At 38.5% G+C, this 14,029-nt stretch overlaps 1 protein-coding gene across 10 annotated transcripts in view; it reads left to right on the plus strand.

Moving 5' to 3' along the window:
* The window catches only part of SH3KBP1 (SH3 domain containing kinase binding protein 1), a 205,859-nt gene that overhangs the window by 146,954 nt on the left and 44,876 nt on the right, over window positions 1-14,029 (plus strand). For all 10 annotated transcript variants that reach the window (XR_014947146.1, XR_014947147.1, XM_015886329.3 and 7 more), the window contains 2 exons: window positions 5,787-5,862; window positions 12,825-12,919. Coding sequence is in view for 8 of the 10 variants with exons in the window: in XM_015886329.3 (XP_015741815.1) it covers window positions 5,787-5,862; window positions 12,825-12,919 (171 nt within the window). In the remaining 2 variants the exon portion in view is untranslated. The remainder of the gene's footprint in view (window positions 1-5,786; window positions 5,863-12,824; window positions 12,920-14,029) is intronic.

Raw genomic sequence — 14,029 nt, forward strand, 5'->3', positions numbered from 1 at the left:
ACTCTATTTATAGGGCACCAAGTGAATTGCATGTGGTATAATGTAATTATACCCTGTTTACTATTCTGTGGAATGAGAATTAGGGCATAGTAGTACAATTCAGACTAAGATTCTAATTTAGTCCCCCTTTTTTTGTTGTTCCTTTGCATTCAAGGAATAATGTTTGTAATTGGAGGAAACATATCAATTTCTGTGTGAATACTAGAAAACATTTTCCCCACATACCTTGAGGCATGTTTGCATATGCAACCTGATTTCAAAAGCCTTTTACATTTGGGCAGGGTATGGTTGTTGACTGCATCAGCATTCCTTTTCTGTAAAGCAGTGCTGGAGCAGTAGCCAGTTTCCAGAAGAGACCAATGAGTGGTTACAGGACCCCAAATCTCTATTGATTGCTGACTAAAAACAGCTTGCCCACTGTGCCGAGAGTCATGCTGCTGGCTGAAATTACACTGATTTTTAAGGAGATCCAGTGGGATGAAGTCTTTGCTTTTGTTTCTTTGGTAAGACCAAGATGTTATTTGGAAGAAATGCACTTTTACCTTCTGGAATATGAGCTAAATGTGAAAATTAGTTATTTTCAGATTGCCTGATGTATGGTAGTATAGCCCATATGCAAAGAAACTGTAATATGAAATTTAAACATACTTTAATTGCACTGTTGTCTGTATTCTGTTTAATCTTTGCCAATCATCCTGCTGGTAAACATCTGGGGATGTGCACCACACCTGGTCCTGTGGTCACAGCACCCACTCTTTATAGAAGTATTACCTGGTTCATATTTCATCATTTGATTGATGTAGAAGGCAGCATTGTTGCAACCTTTCCTTGATTTGCCTTGAGTATGATCCTTTGGAGCTACTGAAACACACTGAGATGCTTTCCATACTTTCCCATTGAGCCTGAGCTGGCATAAATGAGCTAAATGAGCACTGCTGCTGGTTTTCACCTTACCCGTGTCCTCTAATTTTCATGCCTCAGTTCTATACCTGTAGTTTGTGCAGCTGTTGAGGAAAGCAGATAACTTGCAAACTCTTTCATTCTTTCCTTCCATCTACAATACATTTTAACACAGGTTAATTCTTTCGTCTCCCACTGCAGAGGGGCTAATGCCACTACAGAGAGAGGAGATGGTTGGTAACTGAAGGTGGCTCCTGTGCACTTGGCCACCTTGGGTGGGTAGCCTTAGGCAACGCTGGGGCAGCTCCCTCTTGCTCACAGCAGTTATGAGACATGCTGCATCCTGCCTCTCTGTGCACTCTCCTTGTGACGGTGTGTTTGTAATTGAGGACTCCATGAACACTTGTTTCCTGCCTCGTTCATTCACCTAACCAAGTTTTAAGGAAATTACCCTGTGCTGTGATTGAAATTTCCTCATAGATGATGGCAGTAGGCATGCATGTGGCTTGGGCAGCTGGAACTCTCCATATTAGCTATGCATGCATTGAGCAGACTGTATATATCCAGCTGATACTAAAAACATTCCTGATTATAGTTCAGAAGCACGTGGATGGTATTTATACCAAAGCATAGATAAGTAAAAAGTTGGCAGGAGTAAGAAGCTATTTAGACAACCAAGTCAGTCAAATGTGCAAGCAGGTGCTTATTCATACTGTCCCTAAAGAATTTTTATTTTCTCTATAAAGGCTTCTTAAAATTCCCATTACCCTTTTTGAAGTGCTGTGTGGTGACCTTTTCGGAAAACACTTAACTCTGTCCTTTTGGGGAAGCCCAGGATAGTAAATACTTGATCATACTGTCACTGGAAGTATTTCATGTAGAGCTGAAGGTTGGTATCTTGGGAAGGAAAAAAGAAACTCTGGACATTTCTCTTATTTTACAAGTGTCTGACAAAGGAAGGGCATTTTAACATCTGAAAACCTTCTGGTTCTTTAATGTTAGTGCACTTACTTTTGTCTGAATTTGGGGTAGTCCAGGTAGGGAGGATAAAGGACTTGATAATGTACCATAAATATTTGAAATGTGTGGGGAAAAAAACTAAGGAATCGATTTGGCTTCCTCCCCTAAAACACCAATGTTATGTATATTCCGTGAGAAACTTATTTATACGTATGCTCATCCATGCCTGGAAGAATCTAGCGGCTATTTCTATTTCTTTGTGAGAAAAATGCTCTCAGTTACCAAATGGTGCATCAGGAGTACAATAAAGAATAAAGCTTTTATATTCTTGCTAAGACTGGCCTTAGGTTTGCACATAAACCTATATGTAAAGAAAATTCTGATGCATGTGAACAACATTCAGAACTAGTAGCTGAATGTTAAAGAAGTATTGCGGTCAAAGAAGCGTGGCACATTTATTCCCCTGACCCAAGCAGTGAGGTTTTCTGATGCTTCTCGAGATATGTAACCCTATTCTTCCTCTGTATGAAAGCATCAGTGCGTTGTGTTATATTTTCTCTATTCAACCTGACAAATAATGTTAAGCTTATAAACATCAGTGTTTCCAGCTCGTTCAGATGAATGCATGAATATCCGATGTCTTCCTTTACAGAGTTTTTTCAAAGAGTTTTATTTTCAAATAACAGTCCCAAAATATTTTATCTGGAATGAAGACTTCAGTACGCCTTCCACAATAAATTCTGATGCTGAGTAAACCATTTTTTTCCCCTTTCTTACTGGGTACTTAAGCTGTTCCTAGGAGAAAGCTGTATTTTTTTAGAGGGCGAAAGGATGAGTATGTTCCTCTAATATGAAGAAGTAGGACAGAATCTTCCATGTCAGCCAAGCTGGTGCTTAACTGACAGTTTAATGTGAACCTTCAGATGAAATCTTATGGAGATACGGGACCTGCATAACTAAAGTAAATAGACAAGTCAGTTTCCAGCAACAATGATAGAAAACCCTGAAATACAATTGTAAAATATCCTGGAAGTGTTAACTTGTGCACAGGTCTACTTTTCTTACTGTGGTCAGGGTTGAATAGTTGCAGGGAAGGGCAGTACTGCCCTCACATGAGAAAAATTCACATATGTACTGCCCGCTGTGTGCTTTAGTTTTCTGGTGTTGCTCTCTGTCACAGGGATTGCTGATAAGCCAAAGTGCTTAAATGAAGGGAAATTAAAAAATTTGGATTATGCTGTGACCTCATCTGAGAGACTTTGTTTACCACCTCAATCTTTTCTGTAATCACTGTTAATTCAGTATCAGAGGAAACTGCTCTGCAGTGATAGGGATTTGCAGCGTACCACATCACTATCAGGGCCTCTGCCATTAAACAGAAGCTGTGATTTAATGGTCAACTATCCTTGCATAGACTTCATAAAACCAAACAGGTTTTTGACTGGCAAGTTACTGCTTAAATCTCTCTCAACCCTTTGAATATCTGTATACCAGATCACGGTCATTATTCATGCTTTTATCAACTGCTTCTGCAGCAAGAAGAATCCTCATCCCCTTTCATCTTTAGGATTTGCTTGCCAGGCGATTAGAGGGATTTGTGTCTGACAGCCACGTAATCTAATTGCACTTGCCTTGCAGAAATAGTGAGATTAAATTCTGTCCTTGTTGTTGTTACATTCTGGTGTGTGTTGTGGAGTTAACCTGGCTGTGGAATCAGGACATCTGAACTCAGTTTCCAACTCATGTTTCTTGTGTGACAAGACCTAAAAGCAATGTAGGTTGAACTTAGCTGACTGCCACTACTTAGAAAGGTGACTTACGGCAGTCAGCATGCTGCAGGAGCATAGAGGGAAAGGAGTGTCTCTGAAGCACTAGACCAGGGATACAGGGAGAATCTGATTTTGTCTTTGCTGATGACGAGAGCACTCTGCAGCCAAGAATCCAAGATATACAGAGAAAGAGAAAATGCAGAAATTTGCTTGTATTTGCAGCCTGGTTGTTAGGACTCTTTCAGGAGGGGGTTATTATGAGCCTTCTGGTTCATGATACAAAGATTGTTTTCTGACTTGTCTCCTCACTCTAAAGAAACAGCAGCATTGTTTGGCTGGTGTTTCATTTTCTACTCCCAAGGAGTCACTTGGTTCCCCATGGTGATACATCACCTGCACTTCATTGTATAAGCAGATGAATGAATGTATTCAAGCATTAAACTTGCATTTGCTTCTATGAAATAAAAAAGTCTTAAATTTCCTTTTACACTGCACCTTGTCTGTTCTACTGAGATACACTATTTTATTCCTCCTTTATCTTTGATGCTTTTGCTATAGTAAGTTGGTTTCATTTTGGGTTTCATCCAAAAGGAATTAGGTGCTGTGTCTGTATGAATGCTTAGTAGCTTCAGATTCTTCCTGCATCTCTTCCAGTGTAGTTTTCATTGCTTTCCATCTAGATCTCAGAGTTGGCTCTTCATACTCTTCCTTCTTGGCTTAGTTTCTTCAGCACAACCAGCCTGTGCTCTTTCCTTGAATTCTGTTGTCTCCTGATTTGCAGGTGACTGACATCTCTGGTTGTTCTGTTACCTGCCTGATTGCTGCTGCAGATAATGCAATTTCTCTTGTCATTTGCACCTCAGCATAGAAGTTAGGAGGTTCTGTAGAGTTTTACTCTCAATCCCAGCACTTGAAAAATTTAGGATTGCAAGCAGAGTTGCAAGCCCATCAGAACTTCAGTTGTTTGTATTGCCACTTCCAAGTTAAGTAGCAACAAGACACTTGTGCGTATGGCAATTTGTAGTTTGTCTTGCATGTCAACACACATTTGATGACCATGTCTTGTGCACATCTCTCCAAACAGCCTCTCTTCCAGTTGTGCTTTCTTTTGCCAGCCAAAATCACCTATGTTCATTCTTTCTCATAGAAAAGTTTTGGAACAACGTATGAAATTATTAATACGGAGCTATTCTTATTTTTGGTGTGCATTGAAGCTTTTCACCTATTTAAACTGCTGTACTTCTATTGCTTCTCGCCAATATTTTGGCCAATATTTTCTTCATGGTCAGTGTTTTCAAGACTAAGTATTTGCTGTCTTGCCTCTTACTCATAAAGTCACTGCAGTATGGAATGCTATTTTTTGTGTTAATACATAGCTTACTAGAAAAGGATGCTGAACTATAGCTAGGACTTGTAAGTATACATACAAAACAAATAATAACTTCACTTATGTTGTCAACTACATGTCATCTGGATTTTCAAGCTAGACGACTTTCCTGATAGGGAGAGAGGAGGTGGCGTGCATGTAAGTTGGTTAAGATGCCTGAATATGAATGTCAACCATTCTATTACACTGTGGGTAGATAATATTTTTTACTGTTCTTTCAGATTAGTTGAGGTTGATAATTGTTTATCATCATAATCCTCTGTAAAATAGTTATTTTTGCTTAAAGCAAACAAAAACTTGGAACACATAAAGAGATGTCAATTTAGAAGTCACATTCAGTCTGAAATGACTGAAGTGAGTGAAATGAATACTCCCGGTATGGAAAGAAATCAAGGGATTTTTTTGTTGTTGTTCTTTCAACTTCACTTTTGGCACCGAATCCACAAATGAAACTTCTATGTCTCTACCCTAAAGCTGTGTTAAGGATTTAATAGTTAAAGATTAATATTTAATAATTAATATAAAGCAATATTTCAAGGGAGGATATGAGGGTCACATTATTACGGGTCTTGTACCGTCATTTTTAAAATAAAAAAACAAAACAACATTCTGACAGATGCCCTACAAACAAATCTCTGTACAGTTTAATTTACCTCTGTTTCTTTTCTCTTTTCTATTCCTATATTTTCCATTTCCACTACATACTTTCTGTTATCTGACTTATGATTGAACCTGCCGATTTTAAAGGAGAATAACTATATTTTTTTCAGAGTGTTGGGAAGAAAGTACCTCCAGCCACAGCAAGTCAGGAGCCAACAAAAACAGAAGTGGACAGCAGAACAAAAAGTAGGTTTCATAGCTTTTACTTCTTTGTGCTGTTGAGCCTCTTAAAAGCTAACTGAGCTTTTTTTTCTGGTTTTGGCTAGAAGAGTATCCTGTATGTATGAAAAGCAAGGATGCAGATAGATATATTTAGGACAAACTTTGAGTGGGTGGTACACAGACAGAATGTTTTGTTTCATTGAGTCCTCTGACTTTGTTTTTGCTTTGATAATCCTACCTTGAGTTTCCTGCCACTGAAATCAAATTAAATTACACGATCAGCTTTTGGCCTGGAGGGTGCTTTGGAACATGTCACAGTTTAGTTGAGATCCAGCCTCAGCTGTTGTAACTTGTAGGTAGGTCATAGAAAAATATCTGGTTCTGAGCACTCTCACTTTTTCCCCTTTTTGCTTTGTTTCTGTAGCAGACATATTTGTGTGGGTGGTACGGAGTCAACGAACTTTGGTTTTATTTGGTTATTTAGATGCTTAGCAGAGCAAAAAGGAATAATTAAATCTTCTAGGAAGGTCTCAGTGCGGTTCAAGGAGATGCCAAATCCTTTGTTTCAACTCATATGAGGTTACAGCTAAATATTATAAGTACTTGTAGGAAACAATAAGAAGGAAGAGAACATAGCCATATATTTGAAAAGAAATTGATTATAATATAAGGTATTGAGTTTTTAAGTCCTTCCCTGATGTGTTTGCCTTTTTAGATAGTTAACAGATAGTGTTTTATCTCAGAACTGAAATAAAAACGGAGGAAGGCAAGGACAAGGAATAGCAGGAAAATAGAGGCTATCTGGCAGAAGTGTGCAGTAAAGACCACACGCTATCAGCTCAGAATTGCAAAAGCAGCTTAAAACAGCTTAGTGAGTTTCTGTTACTGTTCATTAACTGGACCATGGTAATTGACTTTCTGCATCCTCTTATCTTGTTCCCTTTGTGAAGTAAGGCTGTTAATGTGAAGTACTGCAATAACTCATTTGCGCGGAGGAAGTGAGGATTTTTAATATTGAAAAGTGTGCAAGCTGGTACCGTAGAGCAGGGCTCCAGAGTGAATGTGCTTTGGAAATACCTTTCCCAGTCTGCAACTTGAGAAGGTTAAGCTGGCCTACAGGTAGGTAGCATCTGAAAGGGTGCTCCCATGGCTTTCTTACCTGCAGCAACAATGCTTGCATGTTGAGCCAGACTAAGAAATGCTCAATACCTTTCTCCACATCAACTCATGCTTTTTTTCTGGCAGCTCAAACTGGTTACAAAATTACATCCCATGGTACTGGAGCTTCATGCTTGTATCACGTATAAACAAAGCGTCCGACAAGGGCTGGAGAACTGCACCTACCACAGTGACACACTGTATCCCTCCACTTAGACTTGAGCTTTTCCCACTTATGCCTGGAATGGCAGGGGGGCCAGGTGTCAGTGGAGCCTGTAATTGCTGAACTGAACAATGTACTGTGGGGTTCTCCAAAGTTGTAGTGTGAAATGTAAGCTTAATATGGAGAGTCTGTCCCAGTGAGATGAGGGAGTGGTTGGCAGCAAGTCACTTGAACTTGTATGCCATTTGCTCCCTTAGTATGCCCAAGATGGCCCAAGTTTTGCAGTAGGGTGAGCTGGTCAGAGCAAAGGCAACAGTTCGTTCCATAGGTGCATCTCCCAGCAGTTTGCTATGTGAGTTTCCTTAAGAAATGACCTTAAAGTTCTGTGAAGTTCTTCAGTTCTTTACCATAAGAATGGTGAGGTGCTGGCACAGGCAGCCCAGAGAGACTGTGGATGCCCTGCCCCTGGAGGTGTTCAAGGTCAGGTTGGATGGGACCCTGGGAAGCCTGGTCTAGTATTAGATATGGAAGTTGATGGCCCTGCCTGTGAAGGGTGGGTTGGAGCTTCATGATCTTGGAGGTCCTTTCCAACCTGGTCCATTCCTTGATTCTGTGAAATAAATAGCTGATCATTATCAAAATTGAAGAGAAGACAGAATGGCTTTTGCTCAAACACACAGTACAGTGAAAGCACAAAGACTTAGAGAGCTCAAGTGGTCCTTTGGAAAGCAGAAAGGGGAAGGAAATATCACTAACATTTTAGGAATGAAAGAACACATCTTTGAATAGAAGAGGGAAGAGCTGTTTGTTTTAGGTTTGTGTCTGCATAGTCTTCTAGGGGAATAAATCTGCTGTTGAATTTTCAACTGTTTTATGTGCGGCTCAGGCTTATGTGTATTTATAAGTATAAGTATAAAAACCTCTGGGGTGAGATTATTTATTTTATTATTTATTTTGCCATGAAATAGCTTGCCTTTAGTTTAAGTGTCTTGCAGCGGAAAGGCTGTTTTGTAGATAATACATATCAATTTTCAAGTAGCTCTGCTGGATTTTGGAATTCAGCAAAGCAAAGTATTCACAGTGACTGACAGAACCATTACAGCTTACTGAGACTGCAGAAATGGAGTGTTAAGTGCACAGACAGCAGAAAAGCAAAGACAGTATGGCAAAAAGTGCACTGACCGTGATACTTAATTTGATTACTCCACTCACTGATTATTTACAGTTTGTGTTAACCTATTACATAATTGCAAAATCCTAGCAAGCACTAAGCTTCTTGCATGATGATAGAAAGAGTATAAAGGAGTTGCTGAATCTGGATTAATGAGGCCCTAATTAGTTCTGGATATTTTTGTTTTGTTTTGTTTAATGAGGTGGTGTTTTGATCCTTTGAGTCTGTTGCAGTTCCATGAAATTATTTTTTTTAGTGCTATCCATTTATGAGTCTTGAAGGCAGTGATTAATAATAAAACCAAATTCTGCTGAGTGTGTTGTTGCGTTGTTGGTTTTTTTTTCCCATCTGTTTAATGTTTTTGGTAACAATTATGTAATTTTTCCCTAGACATTGTAGATTTTGTTCAATTTCAGAAAGCTTTTATTTTAGTAGTGGTTAAAAAGAGGCAGCTTTAACACAAGGATAACTAACTTAATGCTGCTTGTTTTCTTACTTAATATTTGTGTATGACTTAGACTTCATTGAGGGAGAAATAATTAAGCCTCAAAAATCAACTATATCAGATGGTTGCTTGCTTTACTAAGAAGAAACTATCCATTTTTGAAAAGCCAGAAAGGTAAATTCAGAGCCCAATAGTTAGATTATCTGAGAAGGAGCAGATCTTCCCTTGAGGCAGAACAGATGTTGCCTAACAACAAAAAAAGAGCAACAGAAGTAAGCAGAGGAACCTGTATCTTCCTAGCCTAAGAAAAGCGAATTCCAGAGTGAGTATCCCCTGTGCAATTTAAATGAGAAGATATGTATGTCTTAGTACTGTGGTCTTGAATATCACAACTCTTTCTATGAATCTGGTGGGAGAACAGATAGAGGAGACATCCTTTTAAAATGAGCAGGTTCTGCTGATGCAGGAAATAGAGTTTGCTCGGTTCTGGTTTGGACAGTGCAGTATTTAACCAGTCTCTCAAAATAAATGTACATCAAGCCACTGGATTCTGTGTGTGAAATACAGTGCTTGTGACAGCCTAGATTGCAGCAGCTGTATTCTGTAGGAAGGCCATCTGTTGCTGCCTTTTTCCCTCTTTGCGGAAATGTTTTTCTGGAGGCTTAAAGCTGTATCAAATAGCCCATATTTTGAGTGCAGGGCAGACTGTGGGTCATAAGGTGTTGAAAGAAGATGCATGTTAACTATCCTGCTGGCAAGAGGATAGCTTTATTTGTTGTTTGGGGTAGTTCTGAGACTATTTCCTCAATGTAACATGGGCAATGACAGGCAACTTATTGTAAGTATCTAGTTCCTTGCTGGTATTTATTCTTGCAGCTTCTGGCTGATGAAGGTGATTCTGGGAAGCTCTTGGGGCTCTGTCAGAGAACCCAGCAATGGCTTTGGTCTTCATTTCGAAGGACTGGATTGCAGGGGTTGTGGGCAGAGGAAACAAAATGCTTCTTGTTGTGTCATCATTGTTCCTTGTCTAGTTGAAACGCTGTGGTTCAAAAATCATGGAAGGTACTTGGGGGTGCATATTTTTTAATGGCATTGTACCCAACCCATGCTCTCTCAGCTTAGAACATATGAGGCAAGAATTTGAACATCTTGCATTAGATCTGACTTGTTTGAGTTTCAAGACATATGGCAAGGTTCATCTGCTCACTCAATCCCCTGAGAAGCGTCCATTGTATATGACAGGTTGTTTTCTTTTGCTTGGGAGCAGCTGCAAGTACACAGGGAGAGACTGTGCTCTGAAAGAGTAAACTGTTGTTGAATTAGTAAGTGAGGACTGAAAAGCTCCTGAATATCATGTTTTTCTCCTGCTTTAGTGTTTCCAAGATGTCTACTGCTGGGGGCTTATGGAGAGTTATATTTTTAAAATGTATCTTCAGGTCAGAGCAAAGAAAGAGAGGCTTCTGGAAGAACCATCTGTGATTTATAAACCCAGCTTTGGATATAAAATGTAAAAATGAGATTTATCACCCTCAGTTAAGGGATGCTTAATATTGGTATCTTAGTCTGAAGCTTCAATTTGACTTAAACCATTTTACAATGCTTGCAATTGGATATGTTACTTTGTGTTACTTTGACCTTCTTTTTTTCCCCCCTACTTAGAAAAAGCCCAAATTCAGCAAGTTACAGTGTGCTCTCTTCTGTGTTGTGTTTGCAATTAGTATTGCCTTTTATCTTTTTTTTTTCCTTCCTATATAAACATAACTGTGGAAATTATGTTCTATTACATCGTTTTGCTATATTGTGCTCTGCTGAGTAAGGACAATTCTAGTACACAAGTTACATGTCTTATTAGATTTTTTTTTCTGCTTTTATTAATCTGAATTTAGAGGTTCATGTTACTTTAACTCCTGTTTGACTTTGGTTTTGCTTACTTAACACTGGACTACCTTTCTCATAATAGAAGCTTGAAAGCTGACTTCATCCAATCACTTACTTTGTCCCAAATCCAGCTGTGTTTTTGAGACCTGGCTCTGTTGCAGTCTGATCCAGAGGATCCTCACTGGGCAGAGTAGCATATTGATTTAGTGTATGTCAGTGTGAATCACACTGGAGGAATCCAATTTCAGAATGTACATAAACCGTGACTTTTTTTCCATGTCTGTGCCTTCATCCTGTGTTCTCGTCCCACCCTCAGTTCTCCCTCGTGCCTATCACAGAAGTGTCTCCTGGCTCTGTGCAGTGCATCAGCATTTGCCTTTGGTCACAATTATTGTTTGTTTGTTTTTCTTTCTTTCTGAAGAGTCTTCTAGCTTAATTCCTTGATTTCAGCTATCGGAATATTAAAAAGAAATAATCAAGATTTTGATGTGGAGGGCAGAGAGGGCATGGGATAATGGTGTTATTGATACCAGATGTACAAGGTGAAGATTCATAGCAGTTTCCTATGTATGAAAGACCAGGAGTTTTTCAGTTAGTCTTGCTCATTCTGACAGCTACTGACTGTGGAATCCACATTTTTACATACTGTTAGATGAAGTATTTAAAAAAAAAAAAAAGAAGAAAGAAAGCAATTAATTACCTGATTATCAACAGACTTTCTTATAGCACTAAAACCACAGCCTTCTGTCCACTTTGTTGATCAAGGTCTTCATCCTTATTCGAATGTCCTTAGATATTAAGGAGGAACTGATGAAGATTTGCCCATTGCAGGATTCAGGAGACTTGAGTACTAGACTACTGCTGTTGAAATTGTTTTTTAACTTCAGATGCATTGAATTCATTCACACCTTGGGTGAGAGCTGTATCACTGACATCCTTTCAGGATAGCATCATTTCTGTGGGTTATTGGCTGTTCTCTGTTGTTTAGTCATGCATTCTGCTAAAGTTCTCCACTAATGTGGAGACTGTATAGTTAGTTCTTGAAGGAACATTGTATTGTAGATACAATGTTATTGTACTGTCTGGAAGACAGGGTAGTGTGCAGATAAAACACCCCAACTGAGTCCACAAAGAAAGATCCAAAGCCTTTATCTATATCACAGTGAACTAGCAATTAGACATCCCTTTCATTTTCCAAAATGGGTTGTGATGTAGACGTGAGAGGCCATCAAAACTGTGACATTTGTGTGAGCTTACCTCTTCTACAAAGAAACATGCACTCTTTACAAAGGGTCCAGTAATTCCTGTGAGCATTTCTTTGGTCTTTTCAAGCCTGCTGTCTTAGAATATCACATTGTATACATAATTTGATAGCTGGGAAGCACATTCACTTTCTATTTGTTAGACACGTTGATGTAGGAGTATTTGTATGTTGCACAGCAACGTGTTGTAACTGCTTTTTAAGTTTTCTGAATGGGAGTGCTGGCTCCTCTATTTTCTTGATGAAAGTTGATGCCTTTATTTATAGAACGGAAAAGGAAGAGGAAACGTTAAGGTAATATTCAAGTCTTTCTTTGTGCTGAGTATACAGAGGACTTAGTTATTAACACCTTTACAGGTATTAATGTACTATTTCTTTTTTTTATCATTGGTATAGAATCAGAAATGCTTGCTTTCTTGCACACCAGGGATAGATAAACTATTAGCCTACTAGGTCCTTTATACTTCCAATTTATATGAGCTGCTTGAGGGCTGCACTGGTGGCGGTATTGCAGCAAGCATCAGACATGGGTCTGACACCTCCAAGGAAAATTGTTTGTGGCAGATTGCAGTCAGAAGCAATTCTCTTCGAGATAATCATGGATCCAACCACTGATCAAGCAGCGGCACCCAAAGCAGGGTGCCCAGGACCAACCAGATGACTTTTAAAGATCTACAAGGAGGAAGATAATGGGAAATAATGGTTCTAGGGGTTATAAGTCTGACTCCATGGTTGACTTGTATGGGAATTCTCATCAGTGTGGAGTTCATTTAATATTTCACAGAATTTATGAAGTTCTATAACACAAAAAGAAAAATGGCAACAGAATGAAACAGTTTTGGATCATTTTGTGAAGATTTTCACTATTGGATAAGCAGTTTATTTATCACATTGAATATTCTTCTTTCAGCCAAGGAGTATTGCAAAGTGATATTTCCATATGAAGCACAGAATGATGATGAACTCACAATCCGAGAAGGTGATGTCGTCACACTTATCAGTAAGGTAAAAGCAATATTTTTCTCCTATAAACAGGGATCCAGTTTTTAAAATAGACATAACTTAGTAACCATGAAATCCATACTTGAACCATCTTAAAATAATGCTATTTTAACTATGAAACACTAAAAAGACTTCAGAAGGATCTGCACGTTGTCCTTCTTGTTGTGCATTAGAGCCTTATTTTGATAAGGTTAAGAACAGCAAAGAGAAAACTCTTGCGTTTACAAATTTATATAATTAATTTTAACTCAAATATATTAACAGATCTACATAAATTATAAATCGGTTCTTATAACTAACATAAAATGCCAGAGAGTAAAACAGAAGACTCAAGAAAGTAGCAGAATTGGAGTTAGGTTTGTGTGTTTTCCTTACTGTAGGAACTGTGAATTAGAATTTTGGAGTTTGTTGGAGATAGTTTGCCTCAATAAGTTTAATGAACACTTATTTAAAATGTAGTCACCCTTAGCACCACGATAAAGCAGAAGACGTGCGGAAGTGATAACAGAAATGAAATGAATCATTTAAGATCTCAGTTCTATAAATGATGGGGGGGGGGGGGTGAAAGCTTTGAGAAATGTATCTGTGACAATGTTCACTATATACTAAGCTGTTTACAAACTCAGAGGAAATTGTATTTGTCCTGAAGAATATATATGTAACCAAGCAAAAATAACAAGACATTTGTAGGAAAATAAATAGAAAATTTGAAAGAACTTGCCTGCATGAAATATCTTTTAGTGTCTACTTAAGCCTAAAAGCATCAACATCTTTCTTACAAACATCATTGCAGTGGCATTCACTTAGATGGAAAGGGTAGGCCTTCACACTGAGAAACTCTCGTGTGTCTACATTGTGGATGTATGTGTATGTGCTTGCATTTCTCATCTGCTTTTTCCCCACCACCATTTTTGTCAATCAAATGTTTATCAGGATTGTGAAAAATGTCCAGTTGCCAAATGAGTCTGGTCTAACTGTCCTTAAGTTCCAGTATTCTACAGGAGATTTTGTTTTTGAACAATGCAGTTAGAAGTGCTGTGGTGAATCTGAATATTGAATACCAGGATTCATTCTATGTGCAAACTGATTTGATATTTTTAGTTATAAAAATGA

Source organism: Coturnix japonica, chromosome 1, assembly GCF_054131305.1.
Source record: "Coturnix japonica strain WE chromosome 1, WE-NBRP24, whole genome shotgun sequence".
NCBI lineage: Eukaryota > Metazoa > Chordata > Aves > Galliformes > Phasianidae > Coturnix > Coturnix japonica.